At 44.4% G+C, this 21,550-nt stretch overlaps 1 protein-coding gene across 3 annotated transcripts in view; it reads right to left on the minus strand.

Moving 5' to 3' along the window:
- The window catches only part of LRRC56 (leucine rich repeat containing 56), a 125,257-nt gene that overhangs the window by 87,910 nt on the left and 15,797 nt on the right, over window positions 1–21,550 (minus strand). For all 3 annotated transcript variants that reach the window (XM_030560705.1, XM_030560707.1, XM_030560706.1), the window contains one exon: window positions 14,722–14,888. In XM_030560705.1, coding sequence (XP_030416565.1) covers window positions 14,722–14,877 — 156 coding nt within the window. In that variant the 5' untranslated portion in view covers window positions 14,878–14,888. The remainder of the gene's footprint in view (window positions 1–14,721; window positions 14,889–21,550) is intronic.

The following is a 21,550-nucleotide window of genomic DNA, read 5'->3' on the forward strand; positions in this document are numbered from 1 at the left end:
CAGACAGCTCACACTGGCCCTCTAGGGCTCTGCAACAATCACACACCCTTATCCCACCACCTAGATACTTAAGAAATGCATAGAGGAAAACTGAGGCACCCATATAGTATTCAGAGGAAATATTAAGAACATTCTCACTTTGTCAAACTTGCTAAAGTTAAGATTTAGACACTGGATGGAAAGCATGTGTTTTTTGTTTGTTTGTAACCATTTTCTGTTTCTCTTACCTCTGCTTAGTATCACTTAAATGTTTATTCTTTATTAATAAACTTATTTATAATTTTACTATAAACCATCTTAGTGCTGTTATATTGAAATAAATGTGAGTCCTCCATTAAACCAATTGACTGTATACACCACTGAATTCTTGAGGAAACTACAATCCACTGGTGATCTTCCAGAAAACACCACCCTAGTCACTATGGATGTAGAAACAATGAGGAGTCTTTGTGGCACCTTAGAGACTAACAAAAAAGCTCTCTACACCAACATTCCGCACAAAGATGGACTACAAGCCATCAGGAACAGTATCCCCGGTAATGTCATGGCAAGCCTGGTGGCTGAACTTTGACTTTGTCCTCACCCACAGTTATTTCAGATTTGGGGATGATTTATATCTTCAAGGTCAGCAGCACTTCTATGGCCCCACAGTATGACAATATTTTTATGGCTGACTTAGAACAACACTTCCTCAGCTCTCGTCCCCTAGCTCCCTTGCTCTACTTGCACTACATTGATGACATCATCATCTGGACCCGTGGGAAGGAGTCCCTTAAGGAATTCCACCAAGATTTCAACAATTTCCACCCCATCATCAACTTCAGCCTGGACCAGTCTACGTAAGAGATCCACTCCCTGGACACTACAGTGCAAATAAGCAATGGTAACAAACACTCCCGGAAACCTACTGACTGCTATACTTATCTACATGCCCCCAGCTTTCACCCAGACCACTTTACCAGGAGCAGTGCCAGGGTTTTTGGAGCCCTAGGCGGGGGTCCTTCCGTGCTCCCAGTCATTGGCGGCAACTCTGCGGCGGGGGGGTGTCCTTCCATGGCTCCCGGTCTTCAGGGCACTTTGGTGGCGGGTCCCAGAGTGAGTGAAGGACCCGCCGCAGAATTGCCGCCAAAGACCCAGAGCGCGGAAGGACCCCCCGCCACCGAATTGCCACCGAGGGTGGCAAAATGCCACCCCCCCCAAATCCCAGCACCCAAGGCGACCGCCTAGGTCGCCTAAATGGAAGCACCGGCCCTGCACATCACACAATCCATTGTCTACAGCTAAGCTCTAAGATACAACCACATTTGCTCCTATCCCTCAGACAGAGACAAACACCAACAGAATCTCTATCAACTGTTCTTAAAACTACACTACCCAGCTGGTGAAGTGAAGAAACAGATTGACAGAGCCAAAAGGGTACCCAGAAGTCACCTACCACAGGGCAGGCCCCACAAAGAAAGTAACAGAATGCCAGTAGCCGTCACCTACAGCCCCCAACTAAAACCTCTCCAGCGCATCATGAAGGATCTACAACCTATCCTGAAGGACAATCCCTCACTCTCACAGACTCTGGGACACAGGCCACTCCTCGCTTACAGACAGCCCCCCACTCTGAAGCAAATATTCACCAGCAACTACACACCACACAACAAAAACACTAACCCAGAAATGAATCCCTGCAACAAACCCCGTTGCCAACTCTGTCCACATATCTATTCAAGGGACACCGTCATAGAACCTAACCACATCAGCCACACCATCAGGGGCTCATTCACTTGCACATCTACCAATGTGATATATGCCATCATGTGCCAGCAATACCTCTCTGACGTACATTGGCCAAACTGGACAGTCGTTACACAAAAGAATAAATGGACACAAATCAGACATCAAGAATTGTAACATTTAAAAACCAGTAGGAGAGCACTTCAATCTCCCTGGACACTCCGACTTAAAAGTGGCAATTCTTCAACAAAAAAACTTCAAAAAACCACCTTCACAAGAAACTGCAGAGCTGGAATTAATTTGCAAACTGGATACCATCAAATTAGGCCTGAATAAAGACTGGGAGTGGCTGGGTCACTACAAAAGTAATTTCCCCTCTGTTGACATTCACACCTTCTTGTCAACTGTTGCGAATGGGTAAAGTGACCAAATGAGAGGAAGAAAATATCGGGACACATGAGGGCGGGGGGCGGGTCGCCGGTGGAGCCAAAAAAAAAAAAAAAGCAGAGTGCTGCAAAATATCGTGACAAATTGCATCACAACCAAATATTGGTCGGGACAGTCCCAATTTTATTGGGATGTCTGGTCACCCTAGGAATGGGTGACATCTACTGTGATTGAATTGGCCTCATTAACACAGCAAAAAGTAATTTTCCCTCTGTTTATATTCACCCCTTCTTGTCAACTGTTGAGAATAGGCCACTTCCACCTTGACTGAATTGGCCTCATTAGCACTGACCCCTCACTTGGTAAGGCAACTCCCATCTTTTCATGTGTTGTAATATATATACAGCTTACTGTATTTTTCACTCCATGCATCTGATGAAGTGGGTTTTCGCCCACGAAAGCTTATGCCCAAATAAATTTGTTAGTCTCCAAGGTGCCACAAGAACTCCTCATTGTTTTTCCTGATACAGACTAACACGGCTACCACTCTGAAGCCTGACTGTATACTGTTTCTCCAGAGGAAGTGAACTTAGTAATTTCTGTGAGCGCTCAGTGAGAGATACTGGAGAGTACAGAGAGACATCTCTGGGGAACTCAGGAACTTAGGTTTGCTGATTACTACTTGCAAAGCAAGGTTTAGACTGGCAGTCTTGAGGAGTTTGCAGGAGACCTGGACAGACTAAAGTGGCAGGAAGCTGACACAGTGTAATCTCCAGCAAAGATCACTCTTGATAAGGCAGAAGGGTAACACAATGGCTTATAGTTCTGGGCTGCCTTGAGGAGAGCATTACAACACAGTATACAGACAACCTGTGGAATTTACTGCTATAAATATAGTGTAAATATAATAAGTAAAGCTCAAGCACTATGGGCAAGATCTAAGCTGGGGCAGAAAAATGTTTGGGGCAGATGAAAGTGGACAGTAGGGTAAAACTGGATCTAAGTCATTTTTGTACCTCTTTGTTCTTCGGGCCAGCCAGGGGCCGAAACAGTTTTTGGCATAAATTAGAGATGTCTCAGGGCTACTCAAAGTTATGGCTGTCCACAGCTCTAACGGCAGGGGCGGCTCCAGGCCCCAGCAAGCCAAGTGCATGCTCGGGGCGGCAAGCCGCAAGGGGTGCTCTGCCAACACTGCGAGGGCGGCAGGCAGGCTGCTTTTGGCGGCTTGCCTGCGGAGGGTCCAACTGGTCTCGCGGCTTCGGTGGACCTCCCACAGCAGGAGGTCCACCGAAGCTGCGGGACCAGCAGACCCCCCGCAGGCAAGCCGCCGAAAGCAGCCTGCCTGCCGTGCTTGGGGCGGCAAAATGCCTAGAGCCATCCCTGTCTAATGGACATTTTGGTAGGTAGGAATTGCTGGAGCACAGAGTCACTCTTGCCATACCTCTTTTCTCCAGTATTGTCTACTGTGCCAGGAGCCAGAAAGGGAAAGGGCATAAAGCTAGATATGCAGGCTCTATGCCCCCTGAGGATCCCTTTACACCAGAGGAATCTTCAGTTGTTTTCAGTTGCTTTGTCCCAGCCAAAGCAAGCAGAAAGGGGTGACAACCTGGTCTAACAGCTGATTTTGAAAGATGGCTGGATGAATTCATGATCACTGTGAGAAAAGATAAATTTAAAGAAATCAAAATTCGTGCCTCAGGGGATAAAATGATCATCTGTTTATATCAGGAAACAATTCCCCATCCCACACCCACATAAAGCACTGCACAAAAAAACTAGGTATTTTATGGGCAGAGGAGGTTACTTTCTTAAGAATCAGATATTAATCCCTTTCTGATGTGGGATGCTTAATTACATGACCCAATTGTCTGGTCCAGCCGAGCAAACCCAATGGGCTGCCCTAAGTTTTCTATACAACAGAGGTTAAACAAATGAATTTCTGAGCATGTACTATTTATTTATACGGAGAGATTTCTGTGAAAAGTACTTTGCAATTCCTTGAGTACTGATGTATTGTCAGTATAACAAAGATGCATAAAGTTCACGTGACATCTCTGTGCCTCCCTAAAGAACAAACGTCTCAAAGCATTTTCCCATGTGAAACTGTAGGGACAATTAGTAATCTAAACCGCCAGTATTTTTAGCAAAATACTCCATGGTGTCTTATGCACCACTCCTATCACCAGAAGGGGCTGGCAGGGATTTAATGGTAAAGTTTGCACTAGTTTAGAAAGCTATTCTTCTTAATGACAAGTAAAGGCAATAAATATTTAACAGAGTTCTGAGTTAAAATAAAATAAAACATAAAATAAAACTTTTCTGATCTGGCAGTGCTTCTCATCTGCCAGAACAGTCACCTGGGAATGCTAAGAAATTAGATTCTAGTCCCTCTTGCAACCTCTATATATAAATTCCTTAACTGCAAGTAACATTTGTTTAACACTAGTGCATACAACTAATGTTTTCGCTATTCCTCAGATTTTTTATGTACTCCTCTACAAGCAGAGATGCTATACAAAGGCTTGAAGAGCAAGTTGTGTACAGTTGTCACAGAAGCTTTTCCAAGCTGTACATTTGTTCTGCCGGTTCTGCTTAATTTGACAAATTTAGGAATTCCTTAGTAATGAGCTTATTTTCTGACTAAATACATACCCGAATGCAAATACTGGAGTTATGTCCATTCATGTTTTTTGCTTTTCACAGATATTCTAAGCTCATGTTTCCAACTGTAGCTTAAACTCCCCCACAAAAAAATGTTAACGTTGCTATAAGGCTAATAATTCATTCCTCTTAAAATTAAAAATTTACTAGAACTTTATAAATTGAGAATTTACACAATACAAAGTCAGGAAATTCTCAGTTAAGGTCCCATTATGAACCTTTCCTCTGTCTGTCATATGCCCCCATGTATAGGCTGGAAACACCCAGCATCGCTACACTAACTTTCATTCTGCCACCTTGTGCATATGCATTACCTACTCTCCCTTCCAGCTGATGCTGGGCCTCCAACATATAATCAAGAGTGTGGATGGAAGGAAGATGGGTGGGAATGGAGCATTTCCTGATCTTTATGTGGAGAGTAGGAGAGGGCACTGGTGGCAGAGTTTAGGATGAGGATGGAACCTGCAGGATTGGCGCTTAAATGCTTAACTACTCAACAGCATATTTTCCATGCTGAGTTGCTGAGAACCTTCAATGACCCTGACTAAAAGAAATTTACAGCACTCAGGACCTTACAAGAGGTGCTGAGCATCTCCCAGTATCAGTTCTTATATTTTCTGTAATAAATTCTCAGTTGTAATTGTATACAACAACATTCAAGGTTTTTGCCAGAATGGGTGAGGAAGAGATATAAAAATGTATCCGTTTTTGTTTTTAATTTGTTTTAAAGATTCTCCCTCTCCTCATGGGTAGATACATCAAAAGATATACCAAAAGATCTACTTGTTATGCAATGATTCTTGACCTTGTTTACCTACCAAGTAGTTAAGGCTACAGTGATACAACATTGAGGCAACAAACTCACATGATATGACATGATAAGAATTTTTAATTTGTTATTATGGTATATTAGCTAAGCAGACATGACTGTGTAAAATCAAAATCTAATTAATGAACAAAATGATCAAGATTTTTGTCAGGATGTTTTCAGTATGCAACGTCAGATGTTTAAACAGCAGGATAAACACTCTATTACAACAGATGCAAGCTTTCACTATACTTTCTAACAGTATTAAAAATTAGGTAAAAATGCATAAAAGAAAAGACAGACTAAATGGGGTCTTGGCGCAGAGATTCCTTAACATCCATAGTGAGCTACACTAGCGCAGAGAGTCATAAAATCCCAGTGAAACTAATTCCCCCTCTCTCTTCTAGACCTTTACCACATTTGTAATCGTTCATCAAGATTTTGCATTTGTTTGCTCCATCTGTGGCTTTCTTGTCAAATTTATTTTGTTTTCACCTTAGAGGCAAACTTTCAGCCAAGCAAAAAAAGGAAAGGAAAGTATTTAGTCAGTTCAGTAAGAATCCAATCTGTAGATGCAGGACCCTCCGATATATTCTTTTCTCCCAAGAGAATGAGCATATAGCACATGAAATACATCCCAACCTCTCTACAGCAATGGAAGTAACAACCCCGTCTGAATATGTGTATATCACTTTGCAGAGCAAAACACTGCTGCAATTTATCAGGCAAGGTAATGGAGCAAGATCCATAAAAATCAAGACAAGCAAAATGTTTCCTTTCGGCTGTAGAGATCACACACACAAACCTTGACAGCATCAGAAATTCAGAACTAGAAGTTGTGATGGAATCCCTGTACGGTGCAGCCTGGGACCAGGATGCAGCCTGGGACTGTGCCCCCTGAACTCTCCCAGCCTGGACTGTCTCTCACAATGCCTTGCTAGTGAACAGCAGCAACCCCTCCAGGAGTTGTTATCACTCAGCACAACAGCATGTGGAGCCCCACACCCAGCTAGATTGCATGATTGCTTCCAGACCCACCCATGAATCACACAGAGAAAGGCACCAGCCAAATCCCCCCATCGCTCAGCACTGGACTCCAGGAATATACTGTCTTGCACTGCATAGGATGGGCAGTGCAAATTTATTAATTAGTTCACCACTTCAACAATGGAAAATGGACATACACCAGCCTTTGCCAACCTGAGTAGATTTGCCCACCACTTTATCTTTACCAGTGAGTACATATAAATAATTAAACAAATGTATTGACTATAAAAGGTAGATTTTAAGTGATATTAAGTGATAGGCAAAACGTCAGAGTGGTTACCAAAAGAAAAGAAAATATAAGCACGCAGTCTAAACTCTCAACCCTATTAGACTAGGCAACATCTAAATTAAGCAGTTTTTCTCACTCCACTGGATATTGCAGTCCTTAATATACAGGTTTGTTCCTTAAACCTGGGCCAATCTCCTCTGCTGGAGTCTTGTCTTTTTCTCAGTGTCTTAGGGCTAGTCTACACTGGCACCGCTAAAGCACTGCCATGGCTTTAACATGCCTTGTGGTCGCGACATAGCACAAGGAGAGATCTCTCTCAGTGCTCTAAAAAAAACCCCACCTCAATGAGAAGCATAGCTACCAGCGCTGGGAGTGCGGCTCTCAGTGCTGGGGCATTGTTTATACTGGCGCTGAAACTTGCTGCACTCAGGGGGGTGTTTTTTCACACCCCTGAGCAAGGAAGTTGCAGCGCTGTAAATTGCCAGTGTAGACAAGCCCTTAGTTGCTTGCAGCGAAGGTGGGGGCAGGAGATGGGCCCAGTATGTATCCACTCTGTCTGTTTTATATCCTCAGTCCATGTGCTCGGGGAGCACAAATCCAGGCATGTCTGGGGGCATTGCTGAGTCTCTCCAAGCAAGGTCGAGCAATTCCTCTGATGTGGCCTCATGCAGGTGAGTCATTGCATTGTAGCTCCCTTGCTGTTTGACACCCCACCTGGGCATTGGTTACTTTCCTTGCTGTTGCCTCTGGGGAACTAAAGTCTGGCTGATTCCCCAACTTACAGCATATTTTAGTGACCACCATACAACACAATTCTCATAACTTCATGTGCATTAATGATACACATATATGGATAGAGAAATGACTTTCAGCAGATCATAACCTTTCCCCTGATACCTTACAAGGGATACTTTCTATGTAAGATCACGATTATATGACAATGAGGAATATGGGGGTTATAGTACGCTCCCCCAAAATATAGAATGTCACAGAAAAGATTATTTTTAATAATATGAAATATCTGGAAGAGCATTTGACTTTCTAAAATGGACTTAATCTGCCAAGGGAGAGCTGATTCTTCCTGACACCCACATAAGGTTTGTCTCTCAAAATTGAATGTCAAACTAGTGATTCAAGCCAGGTGCAGCCATTACTTTCAATACAGAACCAAACCAAATGGGAAGTCTGTGGTATGGACCTGACAAACTTAGGGCTTGCCTACACTTGAAACTTCAAAGCGCTGCCGTGGCAGCGCTTTGAAGTGCGAGTGTGGTCGCAGCACAAGCGCTGGGAGAGAGCTCTCCCAGCGCTGCACGTACTCCAGCTCCTCATGGGGACTAGCTTGCAGCGCTGGGAGCACGGCTGTGCTCCCAGCGCTGTGGAACTGTTTACACTGGCACTTTGCAGCGCTGTATCTTGCAGCGCTCTGGGGGGTGTTTTTTTCACACCACTGAGCGAGAAAGTTGCAGCGCTGTAAAGCGCCAGTGTAGCCAAGGCCTAAGCATTACACTTTGAGTATTTTCCTCACAGTTAAACAGTTTGGGCCAAATTCTTCCCATCCGTAAGAAAAAAAAAAAAACCTTTCAAAGGGGCAAAACAACAGAAATATTGCACCACTTTGAGAGTCTTTAGCAACAGAGCCTCTTCACCAATCCTTAATCTGAAATCTTCACTGGGGGATTTCACACAGAGAGAACCCTAATAAAAAGAATCAAACTATACCACGAAGATAACTCCAATATTTCCTTAAACCAACCGTGCCTCCATAAAACAAGAATCAGATGCAAGAGTGGAACACCCTGTAGAGCTATAAACCAAGAAGTAAAGCCTGAGCCTGCAACATGTTTTGTGCAGCTGGATCCCTGTGCCTGCATGGAGCATCACAGATTTCAGTGGGGGCTTACACAATGCTTCACGGGGTGTGTGTGTGTGTGCGGGGGGGGGGGGGAGGGAATAAGGCTCCTGATCCTGCAACTTACTGAGTCTGTACAAAGACCCATTGGTGGAGCTCAGTGCAGGCGCAGAGGTCTGCCCACACGCAACAGTTTGAAAGATCAGGTCCTAAGCGTGTTCTTACATGAATGAAAATACATCTGGCTTTAGTGTGTGTGTGAGAATTTTATTTTAATTTCACTCTTGTATTCAATTTTTTTTTTGGAAGACGCAGAGATTATAACACAGAATAACACCCCAAATAAGAATAAGATACTGTAAATATACTTTTAAAAATAAAACAAAGCCTTTCACACATCTTGATAATTAATGGCATGTGGTTGTTTTAACAACCTTCCCACCTGAAGATTTGTTTCAGATTAAAGTGTTTGAGCAGTGGCTCTATTTTGACATTTGAAAAAGCTGAGGGAAGTGACTTTATGGAAGCAGCTGTTTCAACTGTGAGTAATGATAAGGTCAAAGATAGATAACTTAGATATATTATTAAAACAAGCTGTAAACATTGTTAATGTTTCCTTGACAATGTCATATAATTTTTCCTTTGAAGAGGAAGTGTGTTCCAATAATGCCAACACAAAAGTCAGGTTCCAGGGCATATAAGTGACCATATACAGTAGAAATCAGATAGACAAAACACATTCATTTAATACTTGTTCTGATAAGTGGGCTTCCCTATCAATATGAAAACATGCAACCTTGAAGTACTTGGACCTGATCCAATCCACTAGGGAGTGGACACAAAGTAAACTGCTTTAGCTTCACTGAAAAAAAGGAAAAAAAGAACGAGGAGTACTTGTGGCACCTTAGAGACTAACAAATGTATTTAGGCATAAGCTTTCATGGGCTAAAACCCACTTCACTGGATGCATGCAGTACAAAATACAGTAGGAAGATATATATACACAGAGAACATGAAAAAAAGGATATTGCCGCAACATCCGTTTTTTCATGTTCTCTGTGTATATACACGTCTACCTCGATATAACGCTGTTCTCGGGAGCCAAAAAAATATTACCAAGTTATAGGTGAAACGGATATATTGATCTTGCGCTGATCCACCAGAATGCATACGCCACCCCCCGGGCACTGCTTTGCCGCATTATATTCGAATTCGTGTTATATCTGGTCGTGTTATATCGAGGTAGAGGTGTGTATCTTCCTACTGTATTTTCCACTGTATGCATCCGATGAAGTGGGTTTTAGCCCACGAAGGCTTATACCCAAATACATTTGTTAGTCTCTAAGGTGCCAAAAATACTCCTCGTTCTTTTTGCTGCTACAGACTAAAATGGCTGCCACTCTGAAATCTGAAAAAAAGGAAGAGATTCATATTTGTAGGAGGATCTAACTGGTTGTTAATACAAAAAATAAAGTGTATAATGAAATTTCAGTTGCTAGGGATGATGGTAACATTAAAGCTTTTCTCACAATAGTTTATTGTTTAATAAAAAGCAATATGGCTTTGGAAAGAGACGGGATACATGCTGGCTGAAGTAATGTCTTAAAACCTTATCCAAAACCCACTGAAGTCCGTAGGTATCTTTTCATTGACTTCAGTGGGTTTGGATAAGGCTCCCTAAGAAAGCAAAAGGCTACTTTAGAGAGACAAGGTGAGTGAGGCAATATCTTTTATTGGACCAACTTCTGTTGGTGAGAGACACAAGTTTTTGAACTAGACAGCTTCTCCTCAGGTCTGGGAAAGGTACTTAGAGTGCCACCGCAAAATGCAAGGTGGAACAGATCATCTAGCATAAGTAGTTAGCACATATTCTAAGGCCTGGTCTACACTGAAGGGCAGGGGGCGTCGATGTAAGATACGCAACTTCAGCTATAGGAATACCGTAGCTGAAGTCAACGTATCTTATTCCGACTTACCTCCCGTCCTCACAGCACAAGATCGAAGGCTGCGGCTCTCCCGTCGATTCTGCTACCGCTGCTCGCTCTGGAGGAGTTCTGGAGTCGACGGGGACATGTTCCATAAGTCGATCGCTACTCGTCTGGACGTACCCTAAGGGACCATTCAAGGTGAAGAACTCTGTGTAGCTCTAATGCTTGTCTCTCTCACCAACAGAAATTGGTCCAATAAAATAAATTACCTCACCCACCTTGATTCTCTAATATCCTGGGACTGACCTGGCTACAACAGCACTGCATAAAATTCTGGACACTTTTTAGTCCACACCATCTATCTATCTATCTATCTATATAAAAAAAATTATATATGCCTGTGACGAACTGGGAAAGTTCTTAATGTTTTCTCTGAGTACTGTGTTGGTGCCTCAGTGTCCCCATGGCAGTTCTTAAGTATCTGGCAGAGCAAAGGGCCAGTGCACCTAAATGCCTGACACTCTGTCTCCTAGCAACTGATGGCCTGGGCCCCTCCCCTGCAAAGGTGCCAGCTGAAGGTGTTGGAGACAAAGGGATCAGGTGACCTCCTGGCCCGGGAAAGGGGCTGGGAGGGGTTGTTAGTCTGGAGCTGGCTGGGGTCAAGGGTGGAAGGCAGACCTGGGGGTCTGGCTCACTGCCCCCCAGAATGGACCCAGCTGAGGGGTCCGGTTCGCTGTATCTACAAGCTCTGTTTTAGACCCTGTTCCTGTTATCGAATAAACCTCTGTTTTACTGGCTGGCTGAGAGTCATGTCTGACTGCAAAGTGGGGGTGCAGAACCCGGTGGCTTCCCCAGGACCCCGCTGGGGTGGACTCGCTGTGGGAAGCGCACGCAGGGGCAGAGGATGCTGAATGCTCCAAGGAGAGACCCAGGAGGTGAAGATGTGTGAGCTTCTTGCCCTGAACAAGTCTGCTCCAAGGAAGAGGAGGCTCCCCAAAGTCCTGACTGGCTTGGTGGGGAGCAGTTCCAGAGCATCGCCCGGTGACTTCGTGACAACGCCACAGCGGCCAGAGCCCCTGGCCCTTTAAATCACTGCAGGAGCCCTGCCACCGCTACTCCAGTCCTAGCCCGAGCCCTGAGGCCCGCAGGGCTCCCGCGGTGATTTAAAGGGCCTGGAGCTCCGCGATGGCCAGAGCCCCAGGCCCTTTAATTCGCCTCTCAGCCCCAGGGCTCCCAGCGCCTCTGCAGTGGGTAGCTCTGGAGTAATTTAAAGTTCCTGGGGCTCTTTTAAATCTTGAAAGGCCACGTCTCTTCCGGTTGAGGCCACACCCAACTCAGGACTCCAGCATATCAGTAAGTCCTTTAAGTTACTTTCACGCCTGGGAACAACAGGATTCACCTCTTACCCCAGAGAGGTGGTGGCAGCGGAGGTGCTCCTCACTACTTACAGCAGATGGGTGGATCTGTATAGGTGGCCAGGTCCACTGCACTTCTTCACCGCTCAGAGCTATTGACAGAAGCTGTCTGCAAACTCAAGCAAACATCACTGTATTGATTACACTCAGGTCACATGTTCAATCTTCTCTTCCCAACTGTGAGGGCTACAAAATTGCTTTTGCTTTCTTAAAATGAAAGCTTAGAACCTGAGGTAATCACGTGACTCTAGGAGCTGCTGTATACAGCCAGTAGCAGAGTGCTTGCACTGTACTTTGTAGAGCAGAATGCAGAAGAGCACTTAAACTTACCAGAGTTAGACTTCTGTTCTTCCTAGAGCTATGACTGATTTCTCATTTGGCTTTTTAGTTGTCATCGACTTACCCTTCCACAAATCTGGAGTTGAGGTCCAGTGGGTCTAGGCAGTTCACAGATGCAATGACCATATTCCCACCACTCCCCTGGCCTGTCCAAAACATAACCTCAGCCCCATCACTCCTGTACAAAGTTCTGCCATGAAGCTCAGCTCTGTGACACGCAGAAAGGTGCAGTCTTTATTGCAACTTCTCTGTTGCTTACCTCTCCACACCGCAGCGTTTCTCAGCTTCTCAGAACCCCAAAGGTTTCTGTTCTTCACTACTACTCAGTAAATACGATATACTGTGTGTGATGGGTTGGATCACAGAACCCCCCTTGAGAGCTGCTATCCGATGTGCCAAGACAACTTCTGCCCCTGCTTTCCTGCCCCGTCAGCTTAGGACTTCAGTACCCTGCCTGGTTTGAGCCAGCCTTGCTAGCCTGCTGCAAACCCTTGTATGAATCACATCCCCTAACAGCTGTAGGTTTACCTAAAGGCAGCTAACAGAGGTGTTCCTGTCTTTAACACTCAGATGCCCAACTCCCAATGGGGTCTAAACCCAAACAAATCCATTTTACCCTGTATAAAGCTTATGGAGGGTAAACTCAAATTGTTTACCCTCTATAACACTGATAGAGAGATATGCACAACTGTTTGCCCACCCAGGTATTAACACATACTCTGGGTTAATTAATAAGTAAAAAGGAATTTTATTAAATATGGAAAGTAGGATTTAAGTGGTTTCAAGTAGTAACAGACAAAACAAAGTGAATTACCAAGCAAAATAAAATAAAACACGCCAGTCTATGTCTAATACAGTAAGAAACTGAATATAGATAAGATCCTCACCAGTTCCAGACTGCTTCCTTTTACAGATTAATCTCCTTTTAGTCTAGGTCCAGCAACCACTCACGCCCCATACAGTCACTGTCCTTTGTTCCAGTTTCTTTCAGATATCTTTGGGGGTGGAGAGGCTCTCTCTTTAGCCAGCTGAAGACAAAATGGAGGGTCTCCCTTGGGCTTAAATAGACATTCTCTTGTGGGTGGAGACCCCCTCCTCCCTCCTATGCAAAGTCCAGCTACAAAATGAAGTATTGGAGTCACCCAGGCAAGTCACATGTCCATGCATGACTGAGGCCACATCCAGACTACCCGCCATATCGGCAGGTTAAAATCGATTGCTCGGGGATCGATATATCACGTCTCATCTAGACGCGATATATCGATCCCCGAGCGCGCTTATATCGATTCCGGAACTCCATCAACGCCAACGGAGTTCCAGAATCGACACGGAGAGCCGCGAACATCGATCCCGCAAGGTGTGGACAAGTGAGTAATCCGATCTTAGATATTCGACTTCAGCTACGTTATTCACGTAGCTGAAGTTGCGTATCTAAGATCGATTCCCCCCCATAGTGTGGACCAGCCCTGAGTTCCTTATCAGCCAATCCACATTCCTGGGAAACTCCAGATGTGGATTGGTGTCTCCAAGTTCATTGTTGGCTTAAGTGTTTCTTGATGGGGCACTTACTGAGAATAGTCTTTTCTCTGGAAGCTGACCAACTGCTTCACTACAGCCTACTTTGAATCAAACAAGTATGCAGCCAACATTAATAACTTCAAATACAAAAATGATAACATGCATACAAATAGGATTAATAGATCATGACCTTTACAGAGATATGTCACATGGCACATGTAACAAAACACATTCTAGTTATGTGTATATAGACATATATAGACATAACTAGAATATGTTTTATATATTCAATAAAGCCTTATGGGTGGCACTGTCACACTGTGAAATAAAGGGTTTCTTCACAATAGATTTAAATGCATCATTCTCTTACAAGAGGCTGCACCAAGATCATTTTCCCTTGTCAAAAAGCATAATGGCTTTCAATTATGCTTTGAGAGAAGTAGAAAACTATAGGCACTTTGATAAATATAGAAAGTACTTAAAATACTTTCAGTACTTTATAATTGGCTCTCAAGACTAACATATAGGCAAGTGAGAGTGGCGTTTGGATGATTTTACTCTATTCAGGAATAAAAATTAAATTAATTACGTTTCCAATTTCCACCACACAGTCCGTGTAGAAATCCCTCTTCTGATAGAACTCAATGAACTTTAGAAAGAATTAATTAGATTTGGTTTGAATTATGATTATGCTACATACAGCTATTCCATATTTATGCAATCTTGATTAAAGTCGCTAACAAGCAAGGATAATGTGACTATATGCTAGTGTGCTCCTCGCAGCTGCATTACAAAAACAAGAGGCCACTCACCAGTTTACTGGGGGAAAGGTATTCATCCATAAGTAGCTCTCCATCATCTTTAACCAATGGGCTAGGATTCAGGAGACCTTGCCACCTCAAATCAGTCACCCGGACTGTGGCTGAACCTGGATGGAAGACTCTGCCAAGGTTCCAGTTTAGTTCCATTTCGATATGGCCTAAGCAATAAAACAAGAACAAGAACTAGTTTTCTTTTTCAGTATTTACTACATTCTCTTAGCAAAGATTAATTTGACTTATCTTGAGAGTTGGCAGGATTTCTACAAGGCACTATAAATGATGAAAAACAAACAGAAACTAAACTGATACAGAATATGATACCCAAGCAACTTCAACCTCATTCTATTACACACATTGAATCTATTTCCCCCATGTTAAATATCTTGTCAAATTGTCTTAAATGGGCTATCTTGATTATCACTACAATTTTTTTTTCTCCTGCAGACAACAGTTCGACTTAATTAATTAGCCTCTTAGAGCTGATTGGGCAACTCCCACCTTTTCATGTTCTCTGTATGTATACATATCTCCTCACTATATGTTCTATTCTGTGCGCCCGATGAAGCGGGCTGTAGCCCACTAAAGTTTATGCTCAAATAAATTTGTTAGTCTCTAAGGTGTGTGGCCGGGTCTACACTACACGTTTAAACCGAATTTAGCAGCGTTAAACCAATTTAACCCTGTACCCGTGCACACAAAGAGGCCCTTAATATTGATATAAACGGCTCTTTAAACCGGTTTCTGTACTCCTCCCCGACGAGAGGAGTAGCGCTCAAATCGGTATTGCTATGTCCGATCAGGGTTAGTGTGGCCGCAAATAGACGGTACTGGCCTCTGGGTGGTATCCGACAGTGCACCATTGTGACTGCTCTGGAAAGCAATCTGAACTCGGATGCACTGGCCAGGTAGACAGGAAAAGCCCCGCAAACTTTTGAATTTCATTTCCTGTTTGCCCAGTGTGGAGCTCTGACCAGCACGGGTGGCGATGCAGTTCCAAATCCAAAAAGAGCTCCAGCATGGACTGTACGGGAGATACTGGATCTGATCGCTGTATGGGGAGACAAATCTGTTCTATCAAGCTCCATTACAGAAGATGAAATGACAAGCTTTGAAAAAATTTCCAGGCTATGATAGACAGAAGCCACAGCAGGGACTCAGCACAGTGCTGCATGACAAGCGCAACAGAAAGTCAAAGAATCAAATGGACGCTCGTGGAGGGAGGGGGGACTGAGGACTCCAGCTATCCCACAGTCCCCGCAGTCTCCGAAAAGCATTTGCATTCTTGGCTGAGCTCCCAATGCCTGAAGGGTCAAAAACATTGTCCAGGGTGGTTCAGAGGTATATCTCATCAATTTATCCCCCTCCCCCCCGTGAAAGAAAAGGGAAAAAAATAATTTCTCAGCCTTTTTTCAATGTCACCGTATGTCTACTGCATGCTGCTGGTAGATGCGGTGCTGCGTCACTGAACAGCAGCATCCCTCCCCTTCCTTTCCTGAAGGCAGACAGTACAAAACAGTGGAAAACGTCATCAGCCCGTGAGTGCTCCTGGCTGGCCTGCGATGAGGTCGGCCAGAGGCGCCTGGGTAAAAATGGGGAATGACGCCCCCGTCATTCCGGCAGACGGTGCAAAATAGTGGGTAACCGTCCTCATCACAGCATTGAGCTTGAGCTCCATCGGCCCCCCCGCACCCTTCATGTCTAAAGAAAAGATTCTGTACTCCCTGGACTATCATAGCAGCGAGAGGCTGCACTACTCTCCCCCTCACCTTTTAATATCCTGCCTGGACTATCGTAGCAGCTGAGGCTGGCCTCCCCCTCATTTTAATCTCGCTAAAAAGTCAGTGTTCTTATTCCTGCATTCTTTATTACTTCATCACACAAATGGGGAGACACTGCCACGGTAGCCCAGGAGCAGTGTGGAGGAGGGAAGCAATGGGTGGGGTTGTTGCAGGGGCAACCCCCTAGAATGGCATGCAGCTCATCATTTCTGCGGGATCTCTGGGCTCTGACCTGGACAGGCTGTGCTCTCTGGCTCTCTAGTAGATTTGCCCCATATTCTAGGCAGGACTGACTCTTATTTTTAGACAAAACTAAAGAAGGGAATGACCCGGGGAGTCATTCCCATTTTGTCCATGCACCCCCGGCCGACCTCAGTGAGGCCAGCCAGGAGCACCCTGACAGCAGCAGACGTACAAAAATGATGATAAAGATCATCGCCACTTTCCAATTGCAAAAGGTACAAAATGATTGATAACCGTCATCTCATCGCCAATTTACAATGGCAGACAGTGCAATAGGGATGGTAACCATCTCTGTTACCCTGCAAAGGCAAATGAATGCTGCTGTGTAGCACTGCAGTAGCGCCTCTGTCAGCAGCATCCATACACATACGGTGACAGTGACAAAAGGCAAAACAGGCCCCATGGTTACCATGCTAGGCGTCTGCCAGGGCAATCCCAGGGGAAAAAGGGCGCGAAATAGATTGGCTGTGTCTCCGTTGCTTTCACGGAGGAAGAATTGAGTGATGACATTTACCCAGAATCACCTGCGACACTGTTTTTGCACCACCATGCATTTGGATCTCAACCCAGAATTCCAATGGGCGGGGGAGATTGCGGGAACTATGGGATAGCTACGTATAACTACCCCAGTGCAACGCTCCAGAATCTACGCTAACCTCAGTACATGGACGTACACCACCGAATTAATATGGTTAGTGTGGCCGCATGCACTTACTTTATACAATCTGTTTTAAAAAAACCGGTTTATGTAAAATCGAATAATCCCATAGTGTAACATACCTTGTGACAAAGTTCCTTCTCTACCTTGGTGGGTCCTGCACTTATTGGCAGAGTTGTCACCCTCAGTGATCTTCCCCACAGTCTGGGCAGCTCCTCCTGTGTCTGATCAGAGCTGGGAGGTTGGGGGAACCTGGCCCGCCCTCTACTCTGGGTTCCAGCCCAGGGCCCTGTGGATTGCAGCTGTCTATAGTGCCTCCTGTAACAGCTGCATGATAGCTACAACTCCTTGGGCTACTTTCCCATGGCCTTCTCCAAACACCTTCTTTATCCTCACCACAGGAGCCTTCCTCCTGGTGTCTGATAACGCTTGTACTCCTTAGTCCTCCAGTAGCACACCCTCTCACTCTCAGCTCCTTGTGCCTCTTGCTCCCAGCTCCTCACAAGCACTTCTCTCCTCTGGCTCCTCTCCACCTGACTGGAGTGAGCTCCTTTTTAAACCCAGGTGCCCTGATTAGCCTGCCTTGATTAGCTGCAGGTGATCTAATCAGCCTGTCTGCCTTAATTGGTTCTAGCAAGTTCCTGATTACTCCAGTGCAGCCCCTGCTCTGGTCACTCAGGGAACAGAAAACTACTCATCCAGTGATCAGTATATTTGCCCTCTACAGACTCCTGCACCCCACTGGCCCTGGGTCTGTCACAGGTGCCACAAGTACTCTTATTCTGTATGTTCCATTTCTCTCTCCTCCTTTAGCCTATACTGATCTCCTCTCAGGTCCTGTCTTGCCATGACCAATTTAGACTGTAAGCTTTTTTGGGGGCAGGGACTTTGTCTTACTAGCTATATAAAACACTATGCTCTATACACAAATGTTCTTTAACAATAATAAACTTGGATATTCATGTGAAGGGTCTTCCCTCCCACTCCTCCCATTACACTCATCTGCCTCCTCCAATAACAGCATAGCCCACTTCCCCCCCGCCACCCCTGCACCTTACCCAACACCACTTAGGATTGTAAATGACACAGAAAAGAACTCATAGAAGCTCATACTGGCAGTGTAAATACCAAAATATACAATTACTTTTCTCCAGCTTCTTAAGCTTTAATCATGGACAAAACAGACTGCAGTATAGGATGTTCTGTACTATGTGAAACAGATATGAATTGTTCTGACTGATCCAAAGAGCAGTCATTAACATGTCGTCTAGTTCCTACTGCTGGAAACTGTCTTTTTTTAATAAACAAAACAAATCAAACCTGTTTCAAGGGAGGAATAAGATAAAGTTTAAGGTGATAGGATTGAAGTAGTTGTCTAAATTAATTCATACTGAACCAGACCATTATTTGGTTCCCAGATCTACTACTCTGGACAAAACTTATAGCAACTGATTTCGAAATATCAAAGTCAACAGAGTGCGTATATGTGTGCAGGCTTACAGAGAACTCTTGTTCAGGTCATTTATCATTTTTCTGCATGAGTTCATTTGGGAGCATAGTGATTTTCTCGTTTCCCCCCCGAGTTGTTATTGAGGCATTTAGTGCACTGGAGGAGGTACACTACATATTGTGATAGGCATGCATAGGACCCAGGGATCTTGAAAGGTGTATTGTGAGTGGTATTGATCATTGTAGCAGTAGAAATATCGCTGCAGATTTTGTATCTGTTATTATGGCAGGTCTGGTGCCCCTTTGGATTAGTGTCCTACATTACATTCTCAGAAGCCAACTAGGGAAATGCGGTCTAGATGAATTCACTATAAGGTGGGTGCACAACTGGTTGAAAGACCATACTCAAACAATAGTTTATCAATGATTCACTGTCAGACTGGGAGGGTGTATCTACTGCGGTCCTGAAGGGGCGAGTCCTGGGTCCAATAGTATTCAATATTTTCATTAGTGATTTGAAAAATGGAGTGGAGAATGCATTTATTAAATTTACATAGGATACCAGGCTGGGAGAGGTTGAAGTGCTTTGGAGAAAGGATTCAAAAGGACCTTGACAAATTGGAGAACTGGTCTAAATTAAACAAGATTAAATTCAATAAAGTTAGGGCAAAGTACTTCACTTAGGAAGAAAAATCAAACACAGAAGTACAAAATGAGGAATAACTGGCTAAGATGTAGTACTTCTGAAAAGGATATAGAGTTTATAGTGGATCATAAACTAAATATGAGTCAACAACGTGATGCAGTGGCAAAAAAAGGCTAATATCATTCTGGGGTTTATTAACAGGAGTGATGTATGTAAGACACAGGAAGTATGTTAATTGTCCCGCTGTACTAAGCACAGGTGAGGCCTCAGCTGGAGTACTGTGTCCTGTTCTGAGCACCACACTTTAAGAAAGAGGTGGAAAAACTGGAGAGAGTCCAGAGGAGAGTAACAAAAATGACGAAAGCTTTAGAAAACCTGACCTATGAGGAAAGGTTAAAAAAAAAAAGGCCAAGTTTAGTCTTAAGAAAAGAAGACTGAGCTGGGAGACATGATAACACTCTGCAAATATGTTAAGGGCTGTTATAAAGAGGATGGTGATCAGCTGTTTCCATGTCCACTGAAGGTGGGAGAAGAAGGAATAATCTGCAGCAAGGGAGATTTAGTTAGATATTAGGAAACATTTCTGACTATCAGGGTAGTTAAGCTCTGAAACAGGCTTCCAAGGGAAGTTGTGGAATCCCCATCATTAGAAGTTTTTAAGAGCAGGTTGGACAAACACCTGTCAGGGATGGTCTAGTTCAGTGGTGGGCAACCTGCGGCCTGCAGGCCCAACGCAGCCCATCAGAGTAATCCACCGGTGGGCCGCCAGACTGTTTGTTTACATTTGCACAGCTGCCTGCAGCTCCCAGTGGCTGTGGTTTGCCGTTCCCAGCCAATGGAAGCTGCGGGAAGCGGCGGCCAGGCCCACGCCGTAGTATAACCTCAAGTCTTGTTTTTGTTATATGGTTGGCTCTTTCTTACATGTTCCTACAGAGGAGAATTCCAATGATCATGAAAGGCAAGTTTTAACTTGAAAACTAGGATCAAATTCCAGCTGGAACATAGAAACACAAATAAACAGCTCCCAAATGTACATAGGTCCTGTACTGCTGCAAATTACACCCATGTTATTGCCATGACCAGGTCTGTACACAACCCACTGAGAATTTATTCCTAATAAGTATGAGAATAATCTCCGAGAGAATGGGATGGGGTTGGCAAACCCTATGTTAGACCTGAACAGGAAGATATTAATGGTCTGTCCTTGGCCAGGGAGTATGTACATATCAGTGTGAATCATGAACTCTGATTTCCAGGCCATGTCAGGTAACACTCCTCTGTTTCCTTTTCATCCAAGTTTTGTGAAGTATCCTTACACCACTGTTTCAGATACGCCAGAAATCAATTCAAATAGCTTTGATCCTTCTTCTTCCTTGTTCAGTGTGGGTTTTCTTGCATACTCCTATGCAGATTGCTGGGAAGAATTTGGTCCAATAAGTCTAGACAATGTTAGCTTTATCCAAAACTTTGGGTAATACCAGTCCCCAAATTGTTAAAAAAGTCAGGTCTTGCTGATATGAAGCAGAACAGAAGACTAAAATAAAAAGACTAAAGCAATAGAAGAAAACCTAGTTTTGCTTGGAGAATTGATTGTCCAGTGTCTGACTAGGACTACAGTGTCCATTGTATGGATGTATGACCACAGGGACGACAGATAATAATACAGTAACTCCTCACTTAACGTTGTAGTTATGTTCCTGAAAATGCGACTTTAAGTGAAACGATGTTAAGTGAATCCAACTTCCCCATAAGATTAATGTAAATAGGTGGGTTAGGTTCCAGGGCAACGTCCGCTATTCTGCAAGCACCAGGGGCTGGAAGCTCAACCCCCGGCCTGCCCACATCCACCCCTACCCCCAAGCCCCCATCCTTGACCCGCCTCTTCTTCCCCACCATCTTCTCCCCCTTTACTTGCAGGCTGCGTCCTGGCTTCTCCCCCTCTCTCCCCTCCCCTCCCTCTAAACGCTGCAAGCCAGCTGATTGCCATGTTCAGGCAGCAGGAAAGGGAGGGGGAGCCTGCGCACGGAGTCCTCTCTCCTCCCCCCT

The sequence above is a fragment of the Gopherus evgoodei genome, chromosome 4 (assembly GCF_007399415.2).
Source record: "Gopherus evgoodei ecotype Sinaloan lineage chromosome 4, rGopEvg1_v1.p, whole genome shotgun sequence".
Taxonomy (NCBI): Eukaryota; Metazoa; Chordata; order Testudines; family Testudinidae; genus Gopherus; species Gopherus evgoodei.